At 30.0% G+C, this 25,818-nt stretch overlaps 2 protein-coding genes across 2 annotated transcripts in view; one reads left to right on the top strand and one right to left on the bottom strand.

Annotated features, from left to right (window-relative positions):
* Nucleotides 1-25,818, top strand: part of LOC125860825 (V-type proton ATPase subunit C) — a 64,511-nt gene that overhangs the window by 3,848 nt on the left and 34,845 nt on the right. The window lies entirely within an intron of this gene.
* Nucleotides 7,407-9,506, bottom strand: LOC125860823 (vacuolar protein 8). The gene has a single exon (XM_049540849.1). It carries the CDS (start codon nucleotides 9,417-9,419, stop codon nucleotides 7,746-7,748), a length of 1,674 nt encoding a protein of 557 aa, XP_049396806.1. The 5' UTR covers nucleotides 9,420-9,506; the 3' UTR covers nucleotides 7,407-7,745.

The raw sequence follows: 25,818 nt of genomic DNA, 5'->3' as shown, positions 1-25,818 counted from the left end.
TTATTGTGGTTATATATTTTTGTAAGAAGTACTATTTTTGTAGCACTAATCAATAGTTTTAGTCAGTATTATTGATAATTTTATATATATGGATTTGATTATCTATATTAGCGATTGCATCCTATAGTATTTATATTCAGATGCGAAACTTTTTGGTCCTAAATCATTTTAGATATCAAATTGTAAATAAATTAATTTTAATGCCAAATTATTAAAATACACCATTAGGGACTAGCATTAATGTTAGTCCTTGAAAGTATTTAAGGACCAGATTTTTGGTCTTAAAAGTCTAGTAAAGCTTGTCGTAAAAAATTTAAGGTCTCGTAGGAATGTGTTTGAGGACCAGAAATGTGGTCCCTAAAATATATTTTAGGGACTAGAAATATACCAGTCGCAATAGGTATTTAAGGACCAGTAGAAAAATCCCGTCCCTATTAGCCTTTCGCGACGGAGCCAATTGCGACGGATGGCGACCAGAAATTTCCCGTCCTCACTGATCGTTAGGGACCAGAATCAGACTTTTAGGGACTATTTTTCTCGTCCCTAGTAACCTTTTTTCTTGTAGTGATTCCTTAGTGTATCAACTTTAACAAATATCCTAAAATAACGAAATCATACAACTAAACTAATTCTCTAATGGTAAACTTCATCTTCTTGGCATCATATACCATATTTTGTCTTTTGGATACATGTATATATCTGTCGGTTTGAATATTCCAGAGTAATTGAGGATTAATTAATAACTCTAACAGAGATCTGATTCCTTAGTGTATCAACTTTAACAATTTTTCCTAAAATAACGAAATCATATAACTAAACTAATTCTATAATGGTAAACTTCATCTTCTTGGCATCATATTTTTTTTGTTCCTTGCGATTGAGAATTTTTTCAACAATGGTCAATATCATCATATTACATTCTATGCCATATTTTTTTGGAAAAATTACATGAGATGGCAAACATCCCTTAGTTATTAGTTAATAAGGGTATAGTTTGATTTATTTACTGTCAATAAATATAGTTTCAAATTTTTGCCATAATTACTGTGACCCACCACCTCTTTGTATACCAAATCAACAAAGACATTCAATTGTTTTTCTATAAAACTTTATACAAAATCTTTTTTATCTCTTATATCCTCATCCCATATCTTTCTCCTAAAATCACTCTTCCACTTCTAAGTTGAATTTCAAATTCCACATTCTCCCCTCAATCATGTTTCAACTTTTCGCAGGTAGCCAAAATCATGGGTGAATCTATTTTTTCCATTTTCAACAATTGTATATGTATTGTTTGTTAGTTTTTTGATAGTTTTTTTCTAAAAAATTTGTTCTCCTTATCAGATTAACAGCAGTATGGATGATTCCTCTCTATCTGTGAGGATTACTAGAGGTATGCCATTTTTTGTCAAAGTTGTTGACAATCCACCGTCGTTTTCAATCAGATTAACTCAAGATTTTGGGGTCAATGCAAGATTTATGGCAAAAGCTAAACAAGTTCAAATTGAAAAATCTATTGAAGAATTAAGATCTAAGAAAAAAATGACCCAATCGAAATTCGGAAAGTCATCAACATTGCAAAGGCAAGTGGCATTAAAACTGTTGAAGAAGGAAGTATGAGAAAAATCGTAAACAGTGATTCAGAGGACATTGAATCTGCTTCATCAGATCTGGATAAACCTAAAGAACATCAGGAATATCAGGTGTTGGCTTAAAACAAAATTCTAGATAGATATTTGTATATATCGTTACTTATGTGCAATTTTACATAAAGTATTCTGATTAAATCATATTTGTATATAGACATATGTATATCAAATATTTCATGTTGCCCAGCTTTTCCCCTATTTTTGTTTGTATATTTGATTAGTTATACAAAAGTTACTTGAATTACTTATTTGTATATTTAGTTAATTATACAAAAGTTACTTGAATTATAACTACAACTTCATGCCTAAATCACAATTGTATAATGTAATTTGTATATTTTATTAGTTATATACAAATTATTTGAAGTTAGTATAGTGTTAGTTGTATAGTAATAGTTATATACAATATTGATTGAGACAATTGTATATTTTTATACAAAGGAATTACAAATACAAATACAGTTTATTTATACAATTTTTTAGTTTTGTATAAAATACTGTGATTTTATATAGCACTTTATTGAAATATTGTTTATCTTCATTTTTGTATAGGGAGTTAGATTTATGTGCAAACACAAGATATGAACATGGTATTATATATACAAATAGACTACATCACACTCTTTTGTATATACACAGTACACAACTTTTGTATACAAACAGATTTCAGCACCATCTTTTTATTGAATCATTCACGATTATCATATATACAACTGACATATGAATTTTATACAATCAGTTTAATTAATAATAATAAAAAAAAATAACAGGACTTTACATATGCACATATATTTGTATAGTAACTTGTACAATTTCATAGATATATATAAAAAAAAAATACGAACATGATAAAATATACAAACATTACACAATTATATATACAAATAGACCACCAAAAATTTGAAAAAAATACATCACACTATTTTTTATGAAACAAGCACGAATGTCACATATATACAATTTTCATATTAATTTGTTGCTTCAGTCGTGCGAGGAAACAAATTGGTATTGTCTTTCTCTCGCTATAGAATTCTTTTTTGGGAAAATATTTGATTTTGAATGTTAGCTTAAATCATGGGATTATATAAATTTTTGTTACCGTATTTAGCGCTACTGTTACCATTCACTGAAAAAAAGTAAAATATGTATAAATTTTAAAAAAGAAAATGTTTTATACAAATTTAAAGCTACCTAACAAACTAAACTATACCCATAAAATGTAATTATGTAATTGTAAACTATACCCATGAAATATTATTTCATAAAATTTATTTGCCATATATGAAATTTTCCCTATTTTTTCCACCAGATACACGTACCATTAATGCTATTGGGCCTTATTGAACTAGGTCTTTCAGTAACAAGCATAAAATAGAGCAAATAGAAAAATGGACCTCGACGCAACTTGGGTCTTTCAGTAATCTGTCGCCCCGTTAAGAGATTGCATAGTAACACTTGGGCCGATCAATAACATGGGCCTTCGACTTGTTGGGCTTTTGAGTTTTGACGCATTTTGTGCCCTTTTTCCCTTTTTATTTAAAATAAAGTAATAAGTTCCTAAGAGATAGTAGCAATGCAAAACTTACAATGTTTTGAAATTGATAAAAGTTATAGTGGGGTTTATCCAGTGCGCACAAACTGCTCACCGCAGAGTGCTCACCCAAAGGGCAGATATTGTGACAAAGGTTGTAGCGATTGCAGGTTATCCTGGGTTTCAAAAAAATAAAAGTTATACATGATGTACAATAGGTTCCAAATTCTTTTTTATATCTAGTCACTTGTATCACTACAACAACAAAAAACATTATCTATAAAATTCGAATAAACCATGGCTAACATGAATCTTTTATTCCGTCATTTAATAGAAATAGTAATAATCTTTTGTTATTTAACAACAAAATTATCCATCAATTAATGTTTGAAAGAACAAACAAACTATATAAACATGTATAATTAAAGTGAGAGGTAGATATTTTATAATTTTTAAAGAAATTTTAATTATCATTATGAGGAATTCTAGTAGCTGAACTGATTGACTACCTGAATGCTTAATTTATTGTTGAGGGTTCACTTTCCTACCTTATCATTCTCTTACCCCCATTTTATCCTTTCAACAAAAAAAATACTTTCAATAATATTTGTCCACTATTGATTTTTCACACTTATTAAGAAACTTTAAATAGAAGAGTGATTTTACCATATCACTCTTTAAATATAATCAATATAATGTCTTGAAAAATGTAATAGCAAAATGACTATAACTAATGATAAGGGTAACTTAGGAACTAAGTATAAAATTATTCATTAATTTTATAAAATGAATAAATTCTATTAGACATTTTAAAATAGTATAGTGGACAACTATTATTAGACGGATGTGTAATTATGACTATGATATTGGAATGTGTTGGAGTTGAGTTGGGTGGAAGGGAAACAAAGTATTGATTGAGTGAGGGACGTAGGCCCCATCGAATTTGATGCAATAAAAGAAGTATTACCAAACATAAATGTCCCTTCATAGAACCACACATGCATGAAAATAGTTAAATGCCCACATTTGTTTTGTTTGATTAAACCTATGGACATGAATGTCTCGACTACATTGATTAATAGAGTGAGTCGAGAACTATGAAATTTTAGTTTTAAATCTCTATAGAGATAAATATATTATAGGTGATTTCTTTTTATCTATTCTAATTTTATTGAACAAAATTATATACTGTAAATTAATTGCGCAAACTGATTCAGACACCATAATTATAAAATAAAAATAAAAATGATATATGAACCCACAATAATTTCCACCCAACCTTCAAGTTCTTTTCTTTCATTATTATTATCTAAAGAATTTTTATTATATGGTGGGACTCGAAGGTGACTTGTTCTGTCCTATGACAGAGATTATTTTTTTTCCCAATATTCACAATATCTCTATAATTTATAAATGTTATAGAGACGTATTCGTTTTGGAAGCTCAACTATTAAAGCAAACACGTAACTAGCTAGTTGATTTCCCCACTAGCAAATGCTTGAAATTAATCCCTGCAACTCATCAATAGGTTTGAATAATGAGGGCAATAACGTCAACATAAAATATTACGTCACCTAATTTAATATTTTTAATTGAGTATTTGTTTATCAAATTGGTCTATAATTTTAACTTCAAACTTGAAATAGAATTTTGGAGTTGAAAAGAAACATGTTTTGGTTTTCTCAAGTTCTCACACATAAAAAATCAAATGTATTTTCATGTTCAAATACAATTTATATCAGAGTCTCACATTAGTTTCATTATATGGTCTTGCAATCTTCCCGAGCTAATTTTTGTGGTTCAGATACAATGGTCCTTTTTTTTATTGTGGTATCAGAGTTAATCAAATCTCAATTCATTGTTCACGCTCTAGATATTTAATTATGAACGTACAGGCGATGTGAGAGCCTACCCTCAACTTTTTATGGATAGTAGATTTCTCTTTATACGATCTCAAGCAATTCTCACCTCATGAGCTGATTTTGAGATTGAATCAGACTCAATATTCTCTTTATCAATTTCAACTTTCATGTTACTTTCTCTTAAATGTCAATCAATTCATGTCATTACGCCTACTAAAAATGGAGTCAGGTCACAATTGCCAACTTGAATAAAACATAGGTATTCTGGCAGCTACTTAAGATTAGACAGCTTGATCTTTCTATCCATTCTTAGCCATTGTAAGCAGCAAACACTTAGTGGCATATGTTTGGTTGATAAAATAAGGCTATGAAATTAGAAAAGGAAAGAAATTTATAAAGATAGATCATCGCATGTTTGGGTAACTACCAGCAGGAAAATGAGTTTTTAGATAATGTACAAGACAAAAGCACATGCTTCCAATCTTACAATTATGGCCTACTACCAGCTGCTAATTAGCTATATAATATTATCTCAAAACATAGCAAAATTACAAATTGACTTAACCTAAATAGCTTTGTCCCTGCTTGATATTACTAGAGAGAAATAATCATATGAGAAGAAACTTTAATTTTTTTTCTACATTTATCATTACTACTGGAATTTTGATCCGTAAAAATGGATTAGAACTATGGCGCTAGCTCAACTCAGCTCGCTACTTGAGTTGGATTACAATTTTTTGAGACATTTGAAATTGAGGCTAATAGGGACCGGGTCAATTTGTGGGCTAAAATAATTTATTTCTAATTTAATACTTAAAGAAACACTCAATTTTAAAAAAATAAAAAAATAAAACCAATACTAAGGAATAAGTAAAACAAAAGTAGAGCTAATACTTAACTGTTGATTGATATATTCCAATTTAAGTGGTTGTTTTTTTGTGATATCATCACTTTAGTGACTTAAATATTAAATATCCTTTTTTTTGTATTGTAGTGCCGTTAATTTGTTTGATTAAGTTCCTTTGAACTTTTAATTCAAAACTTTGCATAAATTGTGGAGTCTTTATACACTAATTAAGAAGCTAAAGTTAGAGGGGGGAGGGGGGAATACAGTACATTGTTGGGCCAAATGAATGAAATTTTCCTTTGTTAATTTAAAGTCATATAAAGAATAGTAATGAAATGGTGTGGGATTTGTGCTTAGAATACTGAATTTGTGCATAGAAATGGCAGGGTATTGATGTTCAGACTGAAGAGGCCCACACTCCGTAACTACTTACACACTGACACTCTAACCATAACACCAATCTCATTTTCATAATTGCATCATTCTTTTGATATAACCGCTGACTTTCATTTTTAAATACTTTGTAATTATCACACAAATATCATACTCTAGTTTATAAATAACTGTCTTCATCACAATTATAAAAAATTACCTACTACTCCACACTTGAAAACAATTATTTGACAATCAGGTATACATCTGTTATTACTTGCATCACAATATATATTTTCTTTCCCTCTTTTTTTGTTTATACATATCATGATGACCCTGCACGATTTGTGAGTAATCTAACAAAATAACTAGGTTGAATATAGCACAAAGTCATAAATACCGGTATGTCATGATTTGTGTGGTTTTGGTTCCTCTTTACCATCTCTGTTGCTCAGCTTAAGAATACCTTAGTCTAGAATTTAATCAAACAAACTAATCACACGATTTGGGATATTAGTTCTCATGTATCATGCGTTGTGCTCTAATCATTAGACCAAAAACTATGGGTGATTTCCAAGCTCATGAGACTTCTTCTGTGGCTGGAAATCAATTGTGATTTGGTATTCCATATTCCTAATTTGATTAAAAAATGCGATTAGGTTAAGCTACCCTCTGTTGAATATTCCAGCAAAAATTATTGATTGTTATTTGTGAGTGACAGCGTTGGCTTGGTCCCTCAACTTTCGATGAAAGATACTTCCTTCCATTAAGATTGAAAGAAGATATGAAAGTTACATGAGACAACATGAACTAGCAAACACATCTTTGCAGTTCCACTAATACTGATGATGGATAGTTGAACTTCTTTTCATATAACCATTGGTTGCAGACCAGCTTTATCATAGCTCGACTAATTTGATGGGATACATGTTATCTCCCACTATCAACTTATACACAAATTCAATTATTTGAAGGTTCATGAATTGTTGATAAATTCCATTGCCAAAAACCTTATTCATATGGTCCATGATTGAATCAAGTATCTATGATGGTCAATTCTGACACCAATCTAATGAAATTTATGGCACCAACATCTTCTCATAAAGGGAACAAATTCTCAATAAATGTCACAACAGATCAAGAACTCAAAGAGAAGACTTCTTCACTTAATTTATTTGGTAGAAAAACAAGAAGGAAAAACCTATCAAGTTAGGTCAACAACCCAAAGATATTACATAAAACTTCTCTTCTATCTAGTACTTAGCAAATATCTAGCCTACTCACCAACATTTACTTTTTTTCCTTCTACCACTAACTTATAACCACAATCTATGAACATGATCAAGAAAAAAACAAAAAACTTTGGAAAATTACATTCGTAATCGTAAGATTTAATTTAGAAAAATAAAAACTTGATCTTTATTTATACATACAGATTGATTGATTGCATTTTCCTTGTGTTGTTTTACTGTTGTTGTTGCTGCTCAATGTCTGGTGAAAACTCCCCATAGTTTGCCTCTACCAAGACAATCCAAGAGCTTTTTAGCTCCTTCAATCTCCATCTCAGCTAGCTTCTGTAAATGCACACAAGCCCCTGAAGCCACCATTTGTTTCCGGCAATTCTTGGAGTAAACAAGCGAAGTCAATAACGAAACAGGGTGTCTTTTGTCTAAGTTTTGTACCACAGGATCTAAAAGTTGAACTGCATTCACAATACCCCTTTCTTCCTTCCTGAAAATCTTTCTATTTCCGGCGTAAATCATCAAACTTGACAATGCACTTGCAGCTGCTTCTTTCTCTTCCACGGATTTACCTTCTGTGAGTCTCACCAGTGGTGGAATGCACCCGATTTCGCCTAATTCTTTTCGGGTTCTTGTGTTGTATCCCAAATCATAAATTGCATTTGCTGCAGCAATCCTAACACCTAAAACCCCACAATTCAGAACACCGACAATTCGAGGTAAAAATTCATTGTCCACAATTACATCAGCTATTGATGGGCAAGAAGCTAATGTTCTTAGCATAAGAACAAGGGCTTCTAGACTCTGCACTGAAGGAGCAGAATCCCAGAAATTCTTGATGCTTTCGATTCCACCTTCCCTAGCTACCAAGAGTTTCATATTGGTATCTCCAGAAATCAAATTAGACAAGCAAGAAATTGCATTTTCTTGGGCTAATGCTGTCCCCGAATTGGATAACCTTAAAAGGATCATAATTGCGTCTTCTTCAAGGAAATTCTCTTTAATTTCTTCGAAAACAGCTAAATTTTTTAGCACTGCAGCTGCCATAGCTTGAGAATTGGGTGTTCCCGTTTGGCAAATTTCTAACAATGATGAAATTCCTCCTCTTGACCCAATTGCTCTTGCATTCTCCTTTGTATGACCCAATGCTTGCAAAGCTATACATGAATTTTCCTTCCCCAAAACACTCCCAGATTCAAGAACCCTTAAAAGATTGTTGAGAATACACAAACCTTCGGCGATCAAAACATGCTTGCTTGAATCAACAGTTGAGATTTTAGCAATGGCGATGACTGTTTTCTCCTTGATCTCCGGCGAAGAGCTGGAATCGAGTAACCGCACAAGCACCGGAACAACCCCTTGAGCTACTGCAATCAATACATTCTTGTCATCTTCCTGTAACAACCCAAGCAACGAATCCAACACCGAGTTCTTCGACTCAGTCGTCCCGATCTGAAGCCGAGTTATCAGATTCCTCGATTCCGCCCGTATAGTCTCCCTCTTCGATGTAATATTCGTCGAAACAGCACCGTTTTCTTGAAGAACCCCATTCTTAACAAGAACCTCCAAATCCCTTACATGGTTATCAATTTTTGCAGAAACCGAATCGATATCATTCTGGGTTTTGAGTTTACCTTCAGGCGGGTTCGCACTGTGGCAAATGGAAGAGAGAGAAAAAGCGTCCTTCAGAGTAACAGAAAGCGCAAGAAGTAGGTCATTGTAAAGGGGATTGTGGAAAGCGTTAATGGGGGCAGTGGAAAGGTCAGAAAGGTGAGACTGGAGTATAGATAGTTTGGTTCTGATTAAAGACCATTTGCCTTTGAAGCTTTGGGTGTGGGGAATAGAATCAAGAAGAGATTGAAGGAGTAGGGAATTGGAGTGAATGGGGTTAGTCGGATCGTTTTCAGGTACTTTCATGGCGGCTTTTTTAGCACAGAGAGAGGGAAAAATGAAAGAGAAAGAGAAAATGTGTGTTGTTTAGGGTATAGAGGAGAAGAGGAAAGTGATGAGTAACATGAAAAAAGAATTGTACAGCAAAAATGTAAAATAGGAAAATAATGTAAAGCTTGCGGCGTCAACTGCGGACGCAACATTAAGTGCGTGCTCATCACCCTCCCCAATATTTACATTTAATAAATAGAGTAATACGATATAATTGTCAGTTCAAATAAACTCTAAATAAATATGATTGGAATAAACCTATCTATATCTTAATTATTTCATTTGAATATATATTATTGTCATGCATACAATAGGTAATAATAACTCTATCATCTATATAAAAAATCATTGGAGTATTATTTTATTTCTTTGAGTGAATTTGGACTCTATACAATTTTCGTCTCATTTTAATATAAATAATATATCATTGACACTATTAATAAAAGCTAGGTAACTACCAACTATCAGCTAACCTCTCCCCTCAGAATTAGGGTAGTCAGCAAGTCCAAGAGAAGTAAATGGACAACCAAAAGTTATATTCCCCCTTCCCTAGTCTATAGCAAACTTAGTAAAGATATTCCCAATTTGTTCTCATTCCAGCTAAACATACAATTAAATCATTTTTAATAAAGAATATTTTATGTGACATAATTTAAATTAATTAAATATTGAAATGAATCAAAATCAATTTAAAAATAAAATAAATTTTAATATGGTTGATGTGAGATTTACGCGCTTATTAGTGAGAGTAGTAAAAGAGGATTATGTAATAGTACTGTACAACTAGCATAGCCTGGAAAGTTGAGCCAAAAGTTGGTCAGACTCTGACAAGAGGTAAAAAGGCACACACTCCATTAATCCTTCCTTGGGCCCCTCTTTTTACTACTAGGCTTTCTTCGGGGGCCCAAAACTTTCTAATAACCCGCCACTTTTATGAAAGGTAAACTAGCAAAGTTTCCAAGTGATTTCGCGGTAGCCGTGCTGTGTTCACACTTGCCTTTACTATTTTTTTTCGTTTTTTGGTGTCTGATTTTCATATTAAAGTTTAAATTTAATTACGATTATACATTATAAGTCTTTTTCGAAGGTAACACTTTCAACAAGATTTTCTTTATATCTAAATTTCTAATTAAGAATAGAACAGTCTCCACAATTCAGGCCAGTCATTTGCTGCTTTTATTGAGTCATCGGAGTGAAGGAATCTGATTGGTTGAGTTTATAATGGTAAACATGTTATTTCTCCATCCTGTACGTATGTCGTCTTGTGTTCCATTTTTCCTCTTTAATTTGTTTCATAAAAAGGATACCTTTATATACTCTTTCTATCTCGTACATTTTTGTTTGGTCTTTGTCCCTTTTAACAAATTTAAAAAAAATTAGTATTATCTTTATAACTAAATAATTATATAAAATAATATTTGTTAAATTTATAATTTTAATACTCCATATTTATTAAAGATAAAACTAATAAAAATATTCTTTATCGGATTTATCCAAAACATCTCTTCTCGAAGTAAGCAAGCAAGAACAAGAGGAATTTCTTCGGATAGTAAGCTCTCCTCAATTTCAATTTAAAGATTGTGAATTCGAGCTATCATCATCATAAACATGATGAAACAAAACAAAAAGAAAAGGTAGAACTTTCGCGGGGTTTTACACTTTTGGTGGGGAAAGTGGGGTAGGGGCAATAGTGAGAATCACAAACTTACAAGAAATAGAAAAGCAAAATGCAAAATGTACATCAGACCTACGAGGACGGCTAAGTTAGATGAACAACTGATTTCCTAATAAAAAGTATTAAATTATAAATTCTCAGCCATGTTTTTTTGTTCGAGCTTGTTGTACAAAATTTGTGTAATACAATAATGAGAATTCATTTATTTAGAAGAATTGATAAATCAAAATGTACATCGAACGATGCTAAGACGATAGAATTCAAATAATCTTTTAAATAAGGGTTTCAAATACAAAATCACCTATATGTTTTTTTTTTTTGAATTACCGCATGAAATTTGTATAGTACAACTAAATTTTTTTAAAATTTAATTTACATGTTATTATAGTGAAACAAATTTATCCTGTGAACATTTTAGAAGTAGCAACTTCAAATTCCTTAATCCACACACCAAAAAATGCATTCAAAGTTTATAAGGATGTGGGGAGTTTGTAAATATTTTTTTATTCTTTATTAGAAAATACTTTACTTTCTCAATGTGGAATTTTTAGATTTAAATTTAAATTTAAACGGACGTTAATATAAACATCAAATCACCGAATAAAAAAAATTGCACTAAAGAGGTACTGTAGCCTGCACTTAATAGATGAGAGGGAGTTGCTCGGATGGTAAGCACCCCTCACTCCTAATCCGAACGTTGAAAGTTCAAATCACCAAGAAAGCCAAAGGAATGGGAGTTTCCTGGTAAAAAAAAAAAAAAAACCTACACTTAATAGGTCCTACTATTAACTAAAACTAAAAAAATATGTAAGTAATTAAGAATGTACTGCACCCTGCACCCCACGTGGATTTCCTTTTACATTTACTCTTTTTGCTTTTAAGTGAAAGTCAAAACCCATTCCACTTTAACCTTTTTAACACTGCATGAAGATATGTCAATTTTGCATCTTAGATATATACACATAAGGGTCCGTATTAGTATGGGTTCAATATTTATTATTTTTTTTGTCTTAATTTATGTAATTTACTTTTCTTTTTTAGTTAGTTTAAAAAGGAATGATACATTTTTATATTAAGTAACAATTTCACTATAAAATGTCTATATTACTCTTAATGAAATCATTTACAGTCACACAAATTTCTATCATTCATTTTGGACCATAAGTTTTAAAAGTCTTCTTTTCTTTCTTAAAATTCGTGCCGAGTCAAACTACTTCACATAAAATGGGACGGATGGAGTATTTTTTTTGTTTAATTTTATGTGATAGAAATAAAATTTAGTGAGTTAATTAAATGTAATACGATTTTTAAATTTTAATTGTTGTAATTTATAGTATTTTTTTACGTAATTTATAAATGATATATGTTACTTTCCTTGTTCCAATATATGTAGCACATATAAAATTTCAAGAGTCAATTAAATATTGTTAACTATTGAAATTTACAATACTTTTTACCTAATTTTCAAATTAAATAACATTCCCTCTATCCAACAATAGTTGTTAGATGATAAATAGTATAGTGGACAACTATTTTAATATCAAAAGTAAAATAGACACAAAAGGTAAATTATCTCTTGTTTTCTAAACTGGACAAGTATTGTTGCTTGTTGGACAACTATTTTTAGTATAGTGAACAGGACATCTATTGTTGGACAGAGGGAGTACGTGTTACTTCTTTTGTCCCATTTTATGTGACACATATAAATTGATTTTATGAATCAATCAAATTTTTTTTATAAGCAATCGAATTTTTTATATTTTTTTCAAAAAATATTTTAATCAGTCAATTATCTTAACTTATAGTATTTTTTATGCAATTTTTAAATATATAAAAAATTAAAAAAAATAAGACCGGTGATCTATCCCAAATTCATAAATTTGATTTTGTAATTTTAAAAAAATAAAAAATAATAATTTTATTAGCTCTTAATATTATGAAATTTAGGTAAATTATTACTTTCCTCAAAACTTATCCTTGGGCGGAGGCCGGTGCTACACTTCTATTAAGAATGAAATTCAACATAATTTAATTCATTATTTAAAAAACTATATTTTCTTAACTTCAAAATTTAGCTCCACTTCTATACTTCCATCCCATCAAATTTAAAGAACGGCAATATAAGAAACTACACAAAACACTAAAAACATATATTTTTTTAAAAAAAATGAAAAAATTACACCAAACTCTAAAAAGTAAATCAAAATAGAAAGAATTGCAAAACCCGCACCTCTAAATATGAGTTCATGATAAAATAATATTTCACAAATTCCGATAAATGTAGAGATTATAATTTGTTAATTATTTGATAAAGATAAATTAAAAGACGCTCAATATTAGCAAAATTAAATTAAAATTGTTTTAAAATATAATTAAGCTAAGTGATGTAACTTACGCCGAATTTAAAGGACCATTGTTGTCATTTTCTGGAAAATTACTTATAACAACAATTGACTAAAGATGAAATGATGTTCTTACACTGACAAGAATGAGTACACCTTACAACATTGACTCAAATTACTTTTTTCACATTGACCCAACAACGATTGAATATTGAGCCAACTCTTAATTTATACTCAATTTTTTTCATATAAAATAATGATAATCGTCTCGAATAATTTTATGAAATATTTTCATATTTATTATAAATAAATATCAAGTAATTTTATCACTGACAAGAATGAGTACACCTTACAACATTGACTCAAGTTACTTTTTTCACATTGACCTAGGGGTGTGCAAAAATCGATTTAACCAATAAATCGAACCGGAAAAAACACTATTGGTTTATTGATATTGGGTTATTGGGCTAACGGTTTTTAAACGGTTTTGAAAATTTTTTTATTAGGTTATTGGTTCGATTTCCGGTTTTATAATTTTTGTTAATGGTTAAACCGATAACCCAATAAGACTATACTAAATTTACTAGTCTTATTGTTAATGGTTAAACGATTGTTACTTTCACACTTTTTGTTAATGGTTAAACGATTGTTACTTTCACACTTTTTCCTTTGAATGTGTCTAGTGTCTAAACTTGCAAGAAAAATGATTGTTACTTTATGATTATTACTTTCATGCCAAATGCTGGAAAAATCATATGGTTTATTTGAAAATTTTCTTATCGTGTATATAATATATATGAGTATTTTCTTATTGGTTAAACCGAAAACCGATAAGAAATATGTTATTGGTTTGGTATCGGTTTGAAGTATTTACAAACCGAAAACCGATAAACCGAACCAATAATACCTAAAACCGAACCGAACCGACCGATGCGCACCCCTACATTGACCCAATAAAGATTGAATATTGAGCCAACTCTTAATTTATACTCTAATTTTTTTTATATAAAATAATTATAGTCGTCTCGATTAATTTTATAAAATATTTTTATAATTATTATAAATAAATATCAAGTAATTTTATCTATCAAAACTAAAATATATGAGAAATAATTGTTAAAATTTAAATTTAAGATCTCAGTATTTCAAACCCACTTTATTGACTATCCTTTGATGTTAATTTTTAATCTTTTAAGAGGGGAGGGGGGGTTTGTTAATTTATATTTTATGTCATCATTGACTAGTGAAATAAAAATATTAATTAGGACAGCTATTGTTATATTGTTATGATTAATTATTATTTTGGTGTTTGAGTAGGTCAAAGCGGGGCACTCATACTATTTAAAGAAACAAGATCCTCCTTCACAGCCGAGATTATTGTGACAAATGGCACCTCATATATCCCTACTATATTTGCATGCACCTTTTATATACTTCCGTTTTATTTTACTTATATTAATATATATTAAAAAACGTACGTACGTACGTAATACACTTTATACTATGTAATTGCAATCATAAATTGATCATACACCATTATTTTCCATTTTAAAAATTCGTACGTTATATATACTTGGCATACTAGTCTACAATATATGCTAGTGGTGAGATATCTTTATGACTTTATCGCTACTCAAAAAATACGTTCAATGTTATAAAATATCAAAATTACAAGACAAGTAATGTAACAAAAGAAATTGAGAATAGAGAGGAAATATATTTCTTTCAAACTTGATATACTTACTAAGAAATTCAGAAAGAAAAATAAATATAGAAAGCTTAGCTAAACTTGTAATATTGACCAAGCTAAAGAACAATCAAATTATATTATACTGCCAGCTTATCCTCAAGGTGGATGAGGAAATTGATCTCTTTCTATGATTTAACATGTTTTTTATTGAAAAAGTCTTTTTACCCCATAAAAATAAGAATACGGTTAAGGATAAAGTTTGTATACACCCACTCTACTTGTGGTATTACGGTTAAGGAAAGAAGAAATTGATCTCGATCCTCTTTCTTGATGTGATTTTTTATTTTATTTTTTCAATAAGTTTTCTCATAGGATAACTGCAAAACTTTCCTAAATGGGTACAAAAATACTCCCCCTGGCTCTAATTACTTGTCCATATTTCATTTTTTAGTTGTTTCTAATTACTTATCTATTTTGACAAATCAAGAAAGGACAAATTTTTTTTATCTATTATACCCTCAATTAATTACTTTGAAAAAAGGTAGAACTTCTTGAAAATATTAAATATTTAATTCATCCACTTCATAATTAATACGGGAAAAATGATAAACTCACTATGTCAATTATTTATTTCTTAATAGGTGTCTCAATTCAAAAGTGAACAAGTAATTAGGAATAGAGGGAGTGTATAAACAGTGTTCTAAAAAATCATAATATTTGTGCAAATCTCCCTTGTTGGGCTGCATAAAGAGCCAAAGGCCCATTTAGATACATCTTGTCAGGGCCGATTCAATTGGGCCTTTTCTTAATAAAGGCCTTTTCATTTCAGGTCAGTTGTGTTGGCCCAAAACTTTGGTCTGGACCGACTTCACAAGTCTCCTGACATATACTCCATCCGTTTCAACTGATCGACCTATTTTTTTTTTGAGTAAATTTTAGGTTTAGCAAAATAAAAATCATATTTGTATGTTATAACTATAGTTTGTATAATTGTGCTCCATAGCAAACTTTGTTTGCTATGACTATTAATATGTATATTTCAGTATATGTATACATAAAAAATATGTATTTGGGTCTATTTGTATATTTCGGTATACAAATGGTTCCTGCATTTGTATATTTCGGTATACAAAATGGGTCCTGCATTTGTATATTTCGGTATACAAATGAGTCCTGCATTTGTATATTTCAGTCTATTTGTATATTTCAGCATACAAATGGGTCCTGCATTTGTATATTTTGGTATACAAATGGGTCCTGCATTTGTATATTTCGGTATACAAATGAAATGACAAAAAACATGGAATGTTTGCTGCGAATTACAAATAAACGAAACTATGGCTATATCATTTAATTTGAATTAATAGTTTGCTATTTCATACAATTTTCTCCTTTCTTTTTTGTCAACTTAAAAAAGAACGAGTCTTTCTCTTTTTAACAAGTCTTTAATGTCAATTTTCCAAATAACACATTTAAAATTATAAGATTAGAAGATATTTTGGAACATATGACTTATCTTTAGTTTAAGACCACAAAATTCAAAAATTTTCTTTTACTTTCATAAAATTCGTACCAAGTTAAAATAAGTCAAACAAATTGAAACGGAGGAAAGAATAACAATTGGTGGTTTAATCAAATTAGTTTATGACCGATTTAAATCTAAATGAACCCAAAGCTTTTCTAGGAAAAGTGTATTTTACCTTATTCTAGATGGAAAAAGATCATTAATTAGAAACTGCTTTCTGCCCAACTTCTTTAGACTTAATTAAAGTTTTTAAAAATTAACATGAGTTGTGGTGCACTGGTGGGAGTGTTTCACCCTTAACAAGAGGTCTCGGGTTCGAGCCTGGGTATGGAGAAAATCCTGTTGGGAGTGCCACCTCCGAATTGGCACTGCAATGCGCGATCCAGATTTAGTCGGAGCTCCAATGTGGACTCCGGACACCGGGTGGGAAACCAAAAAAATAAAATTAAAGTTTTAAAAAAGAAACAAATCTCCCAGGTTGCCCTGTGCCTAACAACAATTTTTTTTTCACAAAAAAATAATAACTAAATATACATGCATAGAACTATTTGACTCAGAGTGTGAATCTGATCCTAAAGCTATATGTTCGTATTCTTGTATCAACATATCACGTTTTTTTTCCAACGAGCATCAATACAAGTCAAGATTGAGAAAACATCGCAATTGCGTAGCAAGTTCAAAATTCCATGCAATAAAGTTTAAGTAATATATATCGTCAGTATATAATATATTCTTTTTAAATCACTCGAAGTATATAATAGCCTCCTTAAAATTAATGTTAATTAGATTCGTTATTTTGAAAATAAGACAGATTAGGGCTTCTAGCTGTTGCAAAAGGTAAATGTGACCTAATAATAATATAAAAATTCATTACACTGTTAGACTGATACTAGCATTAAACCAATAAGACAAAATGAAACCAATGGCACCATGGAATTAAATCTTTTTTCATGAAGAAGCTTGGAATAACCTTTTGAACTATGGAAAAAGGTACATGTTGAGAACTCAAGAATCGATTGTTTCAAAGTCAAATTATAAAACAAATTAAAGCTAATTTTAGTCTATGGATTTTGACAATCTAAGTGCATGCATGGGAAGATCGACGACAAATGGCTAGGGAAATAGACAGTATTGGAATAAGGATCTTACAAAAGTTAATTATTAGGGAAAGAAAAAGTGGGATAGATTTGTAGCAAATCCTAGATAGATATGTATTCTCTTCTTGATTCTTTTTTCAAAGAAGGATCAAATTTTGTTTTCAAGAATGTCAAAAACAAGAGACAGCTGTTGAGAGTTGATTTGACAAGATATAACTGATCACTTGCAGCTTACCGAGGACATTACCTTAGATAAGGAGTCATGAAGCTGATCAGTTAGTAGATAGTTGAAAATCGTGTCATCTAGTTTTCATGTTCTCTATATTATTGTTAATCCTCTCCTATTATCTTATTCGCATTACTTACTGTTTTCTTTGCTTCGATTATCGTAGTTATTGCTATTATTCTTTTCTCCTTTATTTTCATCTCAGCTTTGTATCTATTGTATTCCTTTTTTATACCTAATTTATATGCTTAATTTACTTGAATCAAGGGTTTATTAAAAACAACTTCTCAACCTCTGCAAGATAGGGATAAGACTGTGCATCCCCTTTTCAGACTCCACTTATAAAATTATACTCCTAGGTATATTGTGATGATTAACTCCTTTACGTACTTAATATTACTTCCATTCATTATTCTTATCATTATATTCCCCTCTACTTCCTACTATTATCTTTAGCTGAATGAACATTAAATGGATATGATTGGCCCCTTGCACAAAAAAACAAGAATATGTACGTTACTCTATTCCAGCTAGATCAGGATAAATTGATTCTTCATACAATTTCCAAATAATAAAAAAAATTTGTCATATAGACTTGTGGTAATTAAGTCATTGAAATCCAAGAGGCCTATATATAGCAAGCTTATGGAAGAGGTATTGGCATCAAAAAATGTCATATAGACTTGTGGTAATTAAGTCATTGAAATCCAAGAGGCCTATATATAGCAAGCTTATGGATGAGGTATTGGCATCATCAATTAATAATATTGAAAGTCAAATTAAAGGTAGAAGAGAGGTTTTGTATGAAGATAAAGTGCCTGCTCTGATAGCCAAGGATGACTTGCCTAAAACCCTTTTTATGAAGGGTCATTAATTAATTAAACTTTAGTTACTAAAATTAAAGTTTATATTATATGATCCTAAAATTGGGAATTTAGGCGTTGTCTGAGGCTAATCTGAGAGGCACTTATCTTTCATGTAACACCTTCATTCTCTTCCATATATACTATATGAGCTAAAGTCCACTCCACTAAGGTTTGATGTACTCCTATAAATATTTTTTGTACTTATATATGATTAGTCTATTTTAATATGCTACATCATTTTACTAGCATCACTAATCAATATTTATATTATTTATATATGTCACATTACTTGCAATTGTCTTTTAGTTAACTGATTACCACAAGAGTGTGGTCTAGTGATCAATCAAGAGGATGAAACACAATGAAGTTGTCTCAGGTTCAATTCTTAGCCTAAACACTGGGTGATTTCTTTCTATCTATTTTACCCTTAGTGAATCGAGTTATCTAGTATTTGTTGTGATGGAGCTGACAAAAATCTTATGTAATTAGTTGAGATGCGCAGAAGTTATCTCGGAGACCACAATTATAGATAAAAAAGAGTTAACTCATCTAGGCTACTAAGCAGGCTCTTTCAAGCATATTAAGCAGGTCTTTTGTGCCTCATAATTATAAAAGATAATTTGTTTAGTGATGATATTTTTAATTTCCAGCTGGCTGTGAAACAGATATATATACTGTAAAATACAGTATTTAAAAGGAGACGTACTATATTTGATTCCCTTTTTTTCCCCAATATTGGACTAACATTATGATGCCATTTGAGAAAAAATAACGTTAAACATTATGGTTGACATTTTTGGAGAAATATTTAGAGGAAAGGTTTGTGCATAACAAGAATGTATATTCAAGTGTAGATTTCTTTGGAGTTTATGAAGCTTTTTTAACCAAACAAATTATTCTTTACTTGCTACTTAAATTTAATTTGGAGTAAATAAATATCACATATTTTCATTACTACATAATTTTTCTAAATTAATATGACATGAATGTCAAATAAAATGGGGAAAATTGTGCATAATGGCAAACTATTAATTGAAAATAAATAATATAGCTACTGTTTCATTTATTTCCTTTGAATAACTACAGTTTCACATATCTTGCTACTGACGGGTCCCACAAATTTAAAAAAAACGGAAGTCATTTCCTTTATACAATTCACTTCATCTCTTCCTCTCTCCCATACCCTTTAATTTCTCCTAAATTCTCTCCACAAAATCACTTTTGAATTTCAAATCTTCACTACTACGCTCTCAATCGCGATTTCAAAAATTTCAAGTACCGCCAAAACCTATCAATCGATTTTTTTCAATTTTTCCCTTATTTCTTTAACTTTCATATAAAATCATAATTCATACAAAATTTTCACATATACAATGGATGAACATTTTTCTTGGGTCAAACTTAGGATTTTGGAGAGGTTGCAGGTTCAATAGCCAAATCCAAAGGAATTAAAGACATCAGATTCAAATTTAAGAATGGCCCAATCAAATTGGGTGAAATTAGTGCAAAATTGAAGCAATCTGAAATTGTTGAGGGAGGTGACAAAGATCAGTACGATACTAGTTCAAGTAAGAAGAGGAAAGGAAAAGCAATTGTATATTAGCCATTAGGTTAATATACAAACTTATTGTATAAAGCAATTGTATATTAGAATTGTTTCTAGCTCATTGGAGCAAGATGAACATGAAGAAGTTCAGGTATTTGTATAATCATTAATTTGTATATGTTACGATTGTATATTAGTCTTATATTTTCTCTGTAATTTTTTTCCCTATATCTATTTGTTTATACATATATGTACATCCGTTAGGTTTAATATACAAACTTATTGTATAAATAGCAGTAGTTATAATAACAATTTTACCATACACACATTATTAACAATTATACAATTGAAATGTTTTGTATAATATATAATATCCATATAAAACATGTTTATGTTATATTCATATAAAATTAGTGTTATACATAATGACTATATGTACTTTTTTTATATGTTTATTTATACAAATCTATATTTTTTTAGCCATTAGGTTTAATATACAAACCTCCTCCATTAATAGAAGTACAATAATCTCTCTATATATACAATATAAACGATTGTATAATATATAATATCCATATAAAACATGTTTATGTTATATTCAGATAAAATTAGTGTTATACATAATGACTATATGTACTTTTTTATATGTTTATTTATACAAATCTATATTTTTTTAGCCATTAGGTTTAATATACAAACTTCCTCCATTAATAGAAGTACAAGAATCTCACTATATATACAATATAAACGATTATATAATTGAAATGTGTTGTATAATGTATAATCTTATTTATAAAACTTGTATAGGATAAATTGAATTAAATCTTATTTTATATAATTTGCTAACTGTATTTGTGTCATATTTATACACAGTAAGTCATAGTTATGTATATATGTATATTTGAGTAAAATTGTATATGCATTATTTTTCANTCCATTAATAGAAGTACAATAATCTCACTATATATACAATATAATCGATTATACAATTGAAATGTGTTGTATAATGTATAATCTTATTTATAAAACTTGTATAGGATAAATTGAATTAAATCTTATTTTATATAATTCGCTAACTGTATTTGTGTCATATGTATACACAGTAAGTCATAGTTATGTATATATGTATATTTGAGTAAAACTGTATTTGTATTATTTTTCAGGGTGTTAAATTTCTAGGCAAACGTGTATCCAGTTACAATGAAGTCACTACTGATGAAGAAGTCGTAGAAGGAAAGAGATAATTTTGCGTGAGTTTAGCGATTGTCTTCCTTTTTTGTAACAGAATTTACAGTCTTTTATTAAATTTATAGAAAATAAAATTGTAAATAACTTCGAATGAATCCTGAAATATACAAATTAATAGCTCTATAGCAAACATAAAATTTGCTATGGAGCGCAATTATGCAAACTATAGCTATAAGATACAAATATGATTTTTATGTTTTTTATATGTAAAAGTTGCTCATTAAAATATCTAGTAAAAGAAAGAGAATTTTGTAGGACATAAAACTATAGATCCCACAGCAGAAAAAAATAAAAGTGATTTTAGTGGAATTTTCTCAAATTGAATAACCATAGAGGCTAGAAAAATTCAAAAGTAACTGTCACGATATCTTTTCAATATTTGGATGACCAGATAATTAGGAAGAAAAATTCAAAATTGACTTTAGCAAGATCTTGTTGATACTTAGATGACCATATAAGGAAGAAAAAAAATCAAAAGTAATTTTAGTGAGATCTTTCTCGATAGTTGAATGACCATATAAGGAAGAAAAAATCAGAAATTGAGATTCTTGATACTTAGATAAACATATTAGGAATAAAATTTCAAAGTAATTTTAGTGAAATCTATTCAATATTTGAATGACCATATAAGAAACAAAAACTCAGTAATGACTTTAGTGATCATATAAAGAATTTTAAGATTGACTTCAATAGAATTTTCTCTATATTTAAATGACTATATAAGAAGAAGAGAAAAAAGTCAAAATAACTTTGGCGGGATCTTCTCAATAATTAAATGATTATATATAAATATACTTGATCTTATGTAGCTATTAACAAAGGTAAAAGTTATTTAATTATTTTTGTCACAAAAAAATTTACAAGGAGTTTAATCAAAAGTTTTTTGCAAATTACTCATCATGTTATAGATTGTCAATAACNGAGACAATAACATTTTCAGTCCCACAAAGAATTGTCATAGACACTCATATACATGGAATCAATAAGATAAATGTTTCTTCTTGGGCATTTTTGCTTTCAATAAGTAAATTATAAAGAAATTTTAATGAAAATATGTATAAGATCTTTAAAATTGTTTATAAAAACAATATATTAAGTATGTATATTAATAAAATATATGTATATAATTCATCGGTTCGGTTCGGTTATTTCTTCGGTTTTTTTTCGAATAAAACCATAACCAAATCAAATACTATCGGTTTTCAAAAATCTAAAACCAAACCAAACCAAACCCAAATAAAATCGGTTTTATTTTATCGGTTTGATTTGGTTTTTCGGTTTGGATCGATTTTTATCCAAACCATGAACACCCCTATTCTCAATAATTAAATGATTATATATAAATATACTTGATCTTATGTAGCTATTAACAAAGGTAAAAGTTATTTAATTATTTTTGTCACAAAAAAATTTACAAGGAGTTTAATCAAAAGTTTTTTGCAAATTACTCATCATGTTATAGATTGTCAATAACTGTCCAACTGCAACATCATTGCTTTAATAGTCTCCCATTTAGTGAAACGTCTTTATGGTATCATTATGCATCTGGAGAAACAAATACTTTTAGTGGAGGATGACTATTATTTTTCATTTGAAATGAATGTTTTTAAAAGTACCCTTTATTTTTGTCATTTTTGGTGGGGTGAAAAAGAAAACGTATTAGATGTTTTTAATAAGCACTAATTGTTTGATAATTGTTTGGATACGGGAATTCGTTATTGTATCTAGAAAATACGGGAAGATGTTTTTATATGGGCCATAAGCTTGATCAACTACATCTGATGTATGGTTGGCAGTAATAATATATTGAAATTTGTACGAGTGAGAGTAATATCAATATTAATATGGTCATTTAATTATTGTGTTATACACTTCTTTTTCATTTTTATTTATCAAATTTTATTTCAATATAATAAAGTAAAAATTAACTGATCAGCCATGAAATCAACCTTTTTTACGGGTTGGCACCACTCATAAAAAACTTTTTACGATTTAGTTACTAATTTGATTTGAGTATAAAATAAAGGATCTTGTTAATTTTGAGGATCAGTAACTTTTAAATTCTTACTAATCGAATAATTCATATATTAGATGCTTGAATAAAATTTATTATAATTTAAATTATGTAACAAATAATTAGTTGACATGACTCATTAAACCTCATAATATACGCATATATGCCAGTTATATCTTTGCAGTACTTCAAAATTTGGATTCATTTCATATCAAGTTGGAGTTATGAATGGGTCAATAGTATATCTTTTTCCCCGGTAAGCATCTTTAGTTAATATACTTAAAATGAGTCCGAAGTCAAAAGGGTCATTTTTTTCCTTCAAAAAACAAAAACGACACATCAAAAAAAAATTTAATCAAAAGGGCAAAATCGCTCCTGACGGAGCGATGCTCTTCTGACAAAATTTGACTGTTAAAAGAAATTTAGCAGCGATTTTCTCAAAAAAAAAATCATTATTTCTTTAAAATCTCTGCTATAGCAGAGTTTTTATATAAAAAAAAAACTAAAAGTGAAATCACTGCTATAGCAACGATTTTTTGTTAAGGAATAAAAAAAAAACATAAAGAACAAGTTTTAAATTACATAAATTTCCGGCGGCAGCCATTTAAAAAAACAAACAAGTTTTTTAAAGAAAAAATCGCTGCCTTGGCAGCGATTTTCAGTTTTAAATTTTTTTAAAAAAATTCGTTAAAATCACTGAAAGGGTAAAGATTTTTTTTCAAAAAAAGCTTTTTATGAAAATCACAGCCTTCAGTTTTAATTTTTATTAAATTCTCTGCAAGGGTAGAATTTTATTTTTTTTAAAAATAATTTCTTAAACAATTTTTTTTTAATATAAAAACGCTGCTATAGCAGTGATTTTAAAGAAAAAATATTTTTTTGAGAAAATCACTGCCAAATTTTTATTTCTTTGTCAGAACAAATTNTGTCATGGTATCTTTTATTTTGTGTGTTGATTATGGTCCTACCTTGTTGTAGCATTGAGGGAGTTATGAGTTAAAGTCTTTAGGCCACGTGAATTTAGCGAAAAAGGTATGTTAAGGCTATTCTCTTCATATGGCATGTTTCCTTAAAGCTTAGGAGCAATGTAATTGAGTGTTAACGTTGTTATACTTGTAGCCATTATTGTTGATTGTTGGCTGCTCGAGTGCGTATAACTCTCTTATCGGGATTCTTATTCAGTAGTAGCATTCGTATGTTGGACACGACTTATAGGCTATTTGTATAAGTTGTCTATAACTAAATTGCTCACTTTTAGCTGTTGGATTGTTATTGTTGCCTTTGGGCTATTGTGGTTAGCTGCAGGAATGTGATCTATGCATAGCAGGGTTATGTTCTGCCTACAGGGCTATATGGATGTCTAAAAGGGCTATGAGTTGCCTACGGGGCTATATTGATGCCTAGAAGGGCTATAAGTTGCCTATAGGGATATATATTGACGCCTAAAAAGGTTATGTGTTACCTACAGGGTCATGTTGTTGCCTAAGAGGGCTATGAGTTGTCTATAAGCTATGTTGATGCCTAAAAGGGCTATGTGACTGCCTGCAGGGCTAGGAGACTACCGATAAGGGTATACATGCTGATTGGCACCTTCCGGGCTTATGGGGGCCTGAGTAGGTGGTCTTGTGTGCTGTTTGTACCTACCGAGCTTATGGGGGCTTGGTTAGGTTGTGGTTTTGTTATTTTTGTTAAATTTAGATTTAGAAGCAGGTCAGTACAATTATCTTATCCTTAATTTATTTATCAGATTATTCCAGTATATCAGGATACCTCATCATAGTCTATTGCCTTTCATACTCTGTACATTATTTTGTACTGACGCCCCATTGCCTTGGGGTGCTGCATTCATGCTGCAGGTCTTGACAGACGACCGAGTAGACCTCCTTATCAGCAGGATTGACTTTTACCGGTTGGTCTGCCCCTTTCCTCCGGAGCTGTCAGAGTTGGGAGGTTTGTTACCTTTTGTTGTATATATTCTCATGGGTAGGCTGGGGCCCTGTCCCACCAATCTTTACTACTCTTAGAGGCTTGCAGACTAGTGTGTGGGGTTTATAGCTATGTTATGGCCATGCTGGCCTATGTTGTTGGTTTGCTGAAGCTTGTGAGTTGTTTGATGTATTGTACTGATATTTACCTGCTTTTAGTT

This window comes from Solanum stenotomum, chromosome 3 (assembly GCF_019186545.1).
Source record: "Solanum stenotomum isolate F172 chromosome 3, ASM1918654v1, whole genome shotgun sequence".
Classification (NCBI taxonomy): Eukaryota; Viridiplantae; Streptophyta; class Magnoliopsida; order Solanales; family Solanaceae; genus Solanum; species Solanum stenotomum.
This window is presented reverse-complemented; position numbering and strand designations above follow the sequence as displayed.

Coding starts and splice junctions, on each gene's coding strand:
- LOC125860823 (XM_049540849.1), bottom strand. CDS start 9,419: ATGAAAGTACCTGAAAACGATCCGACTAACCCCATTCACTCCAATTCC.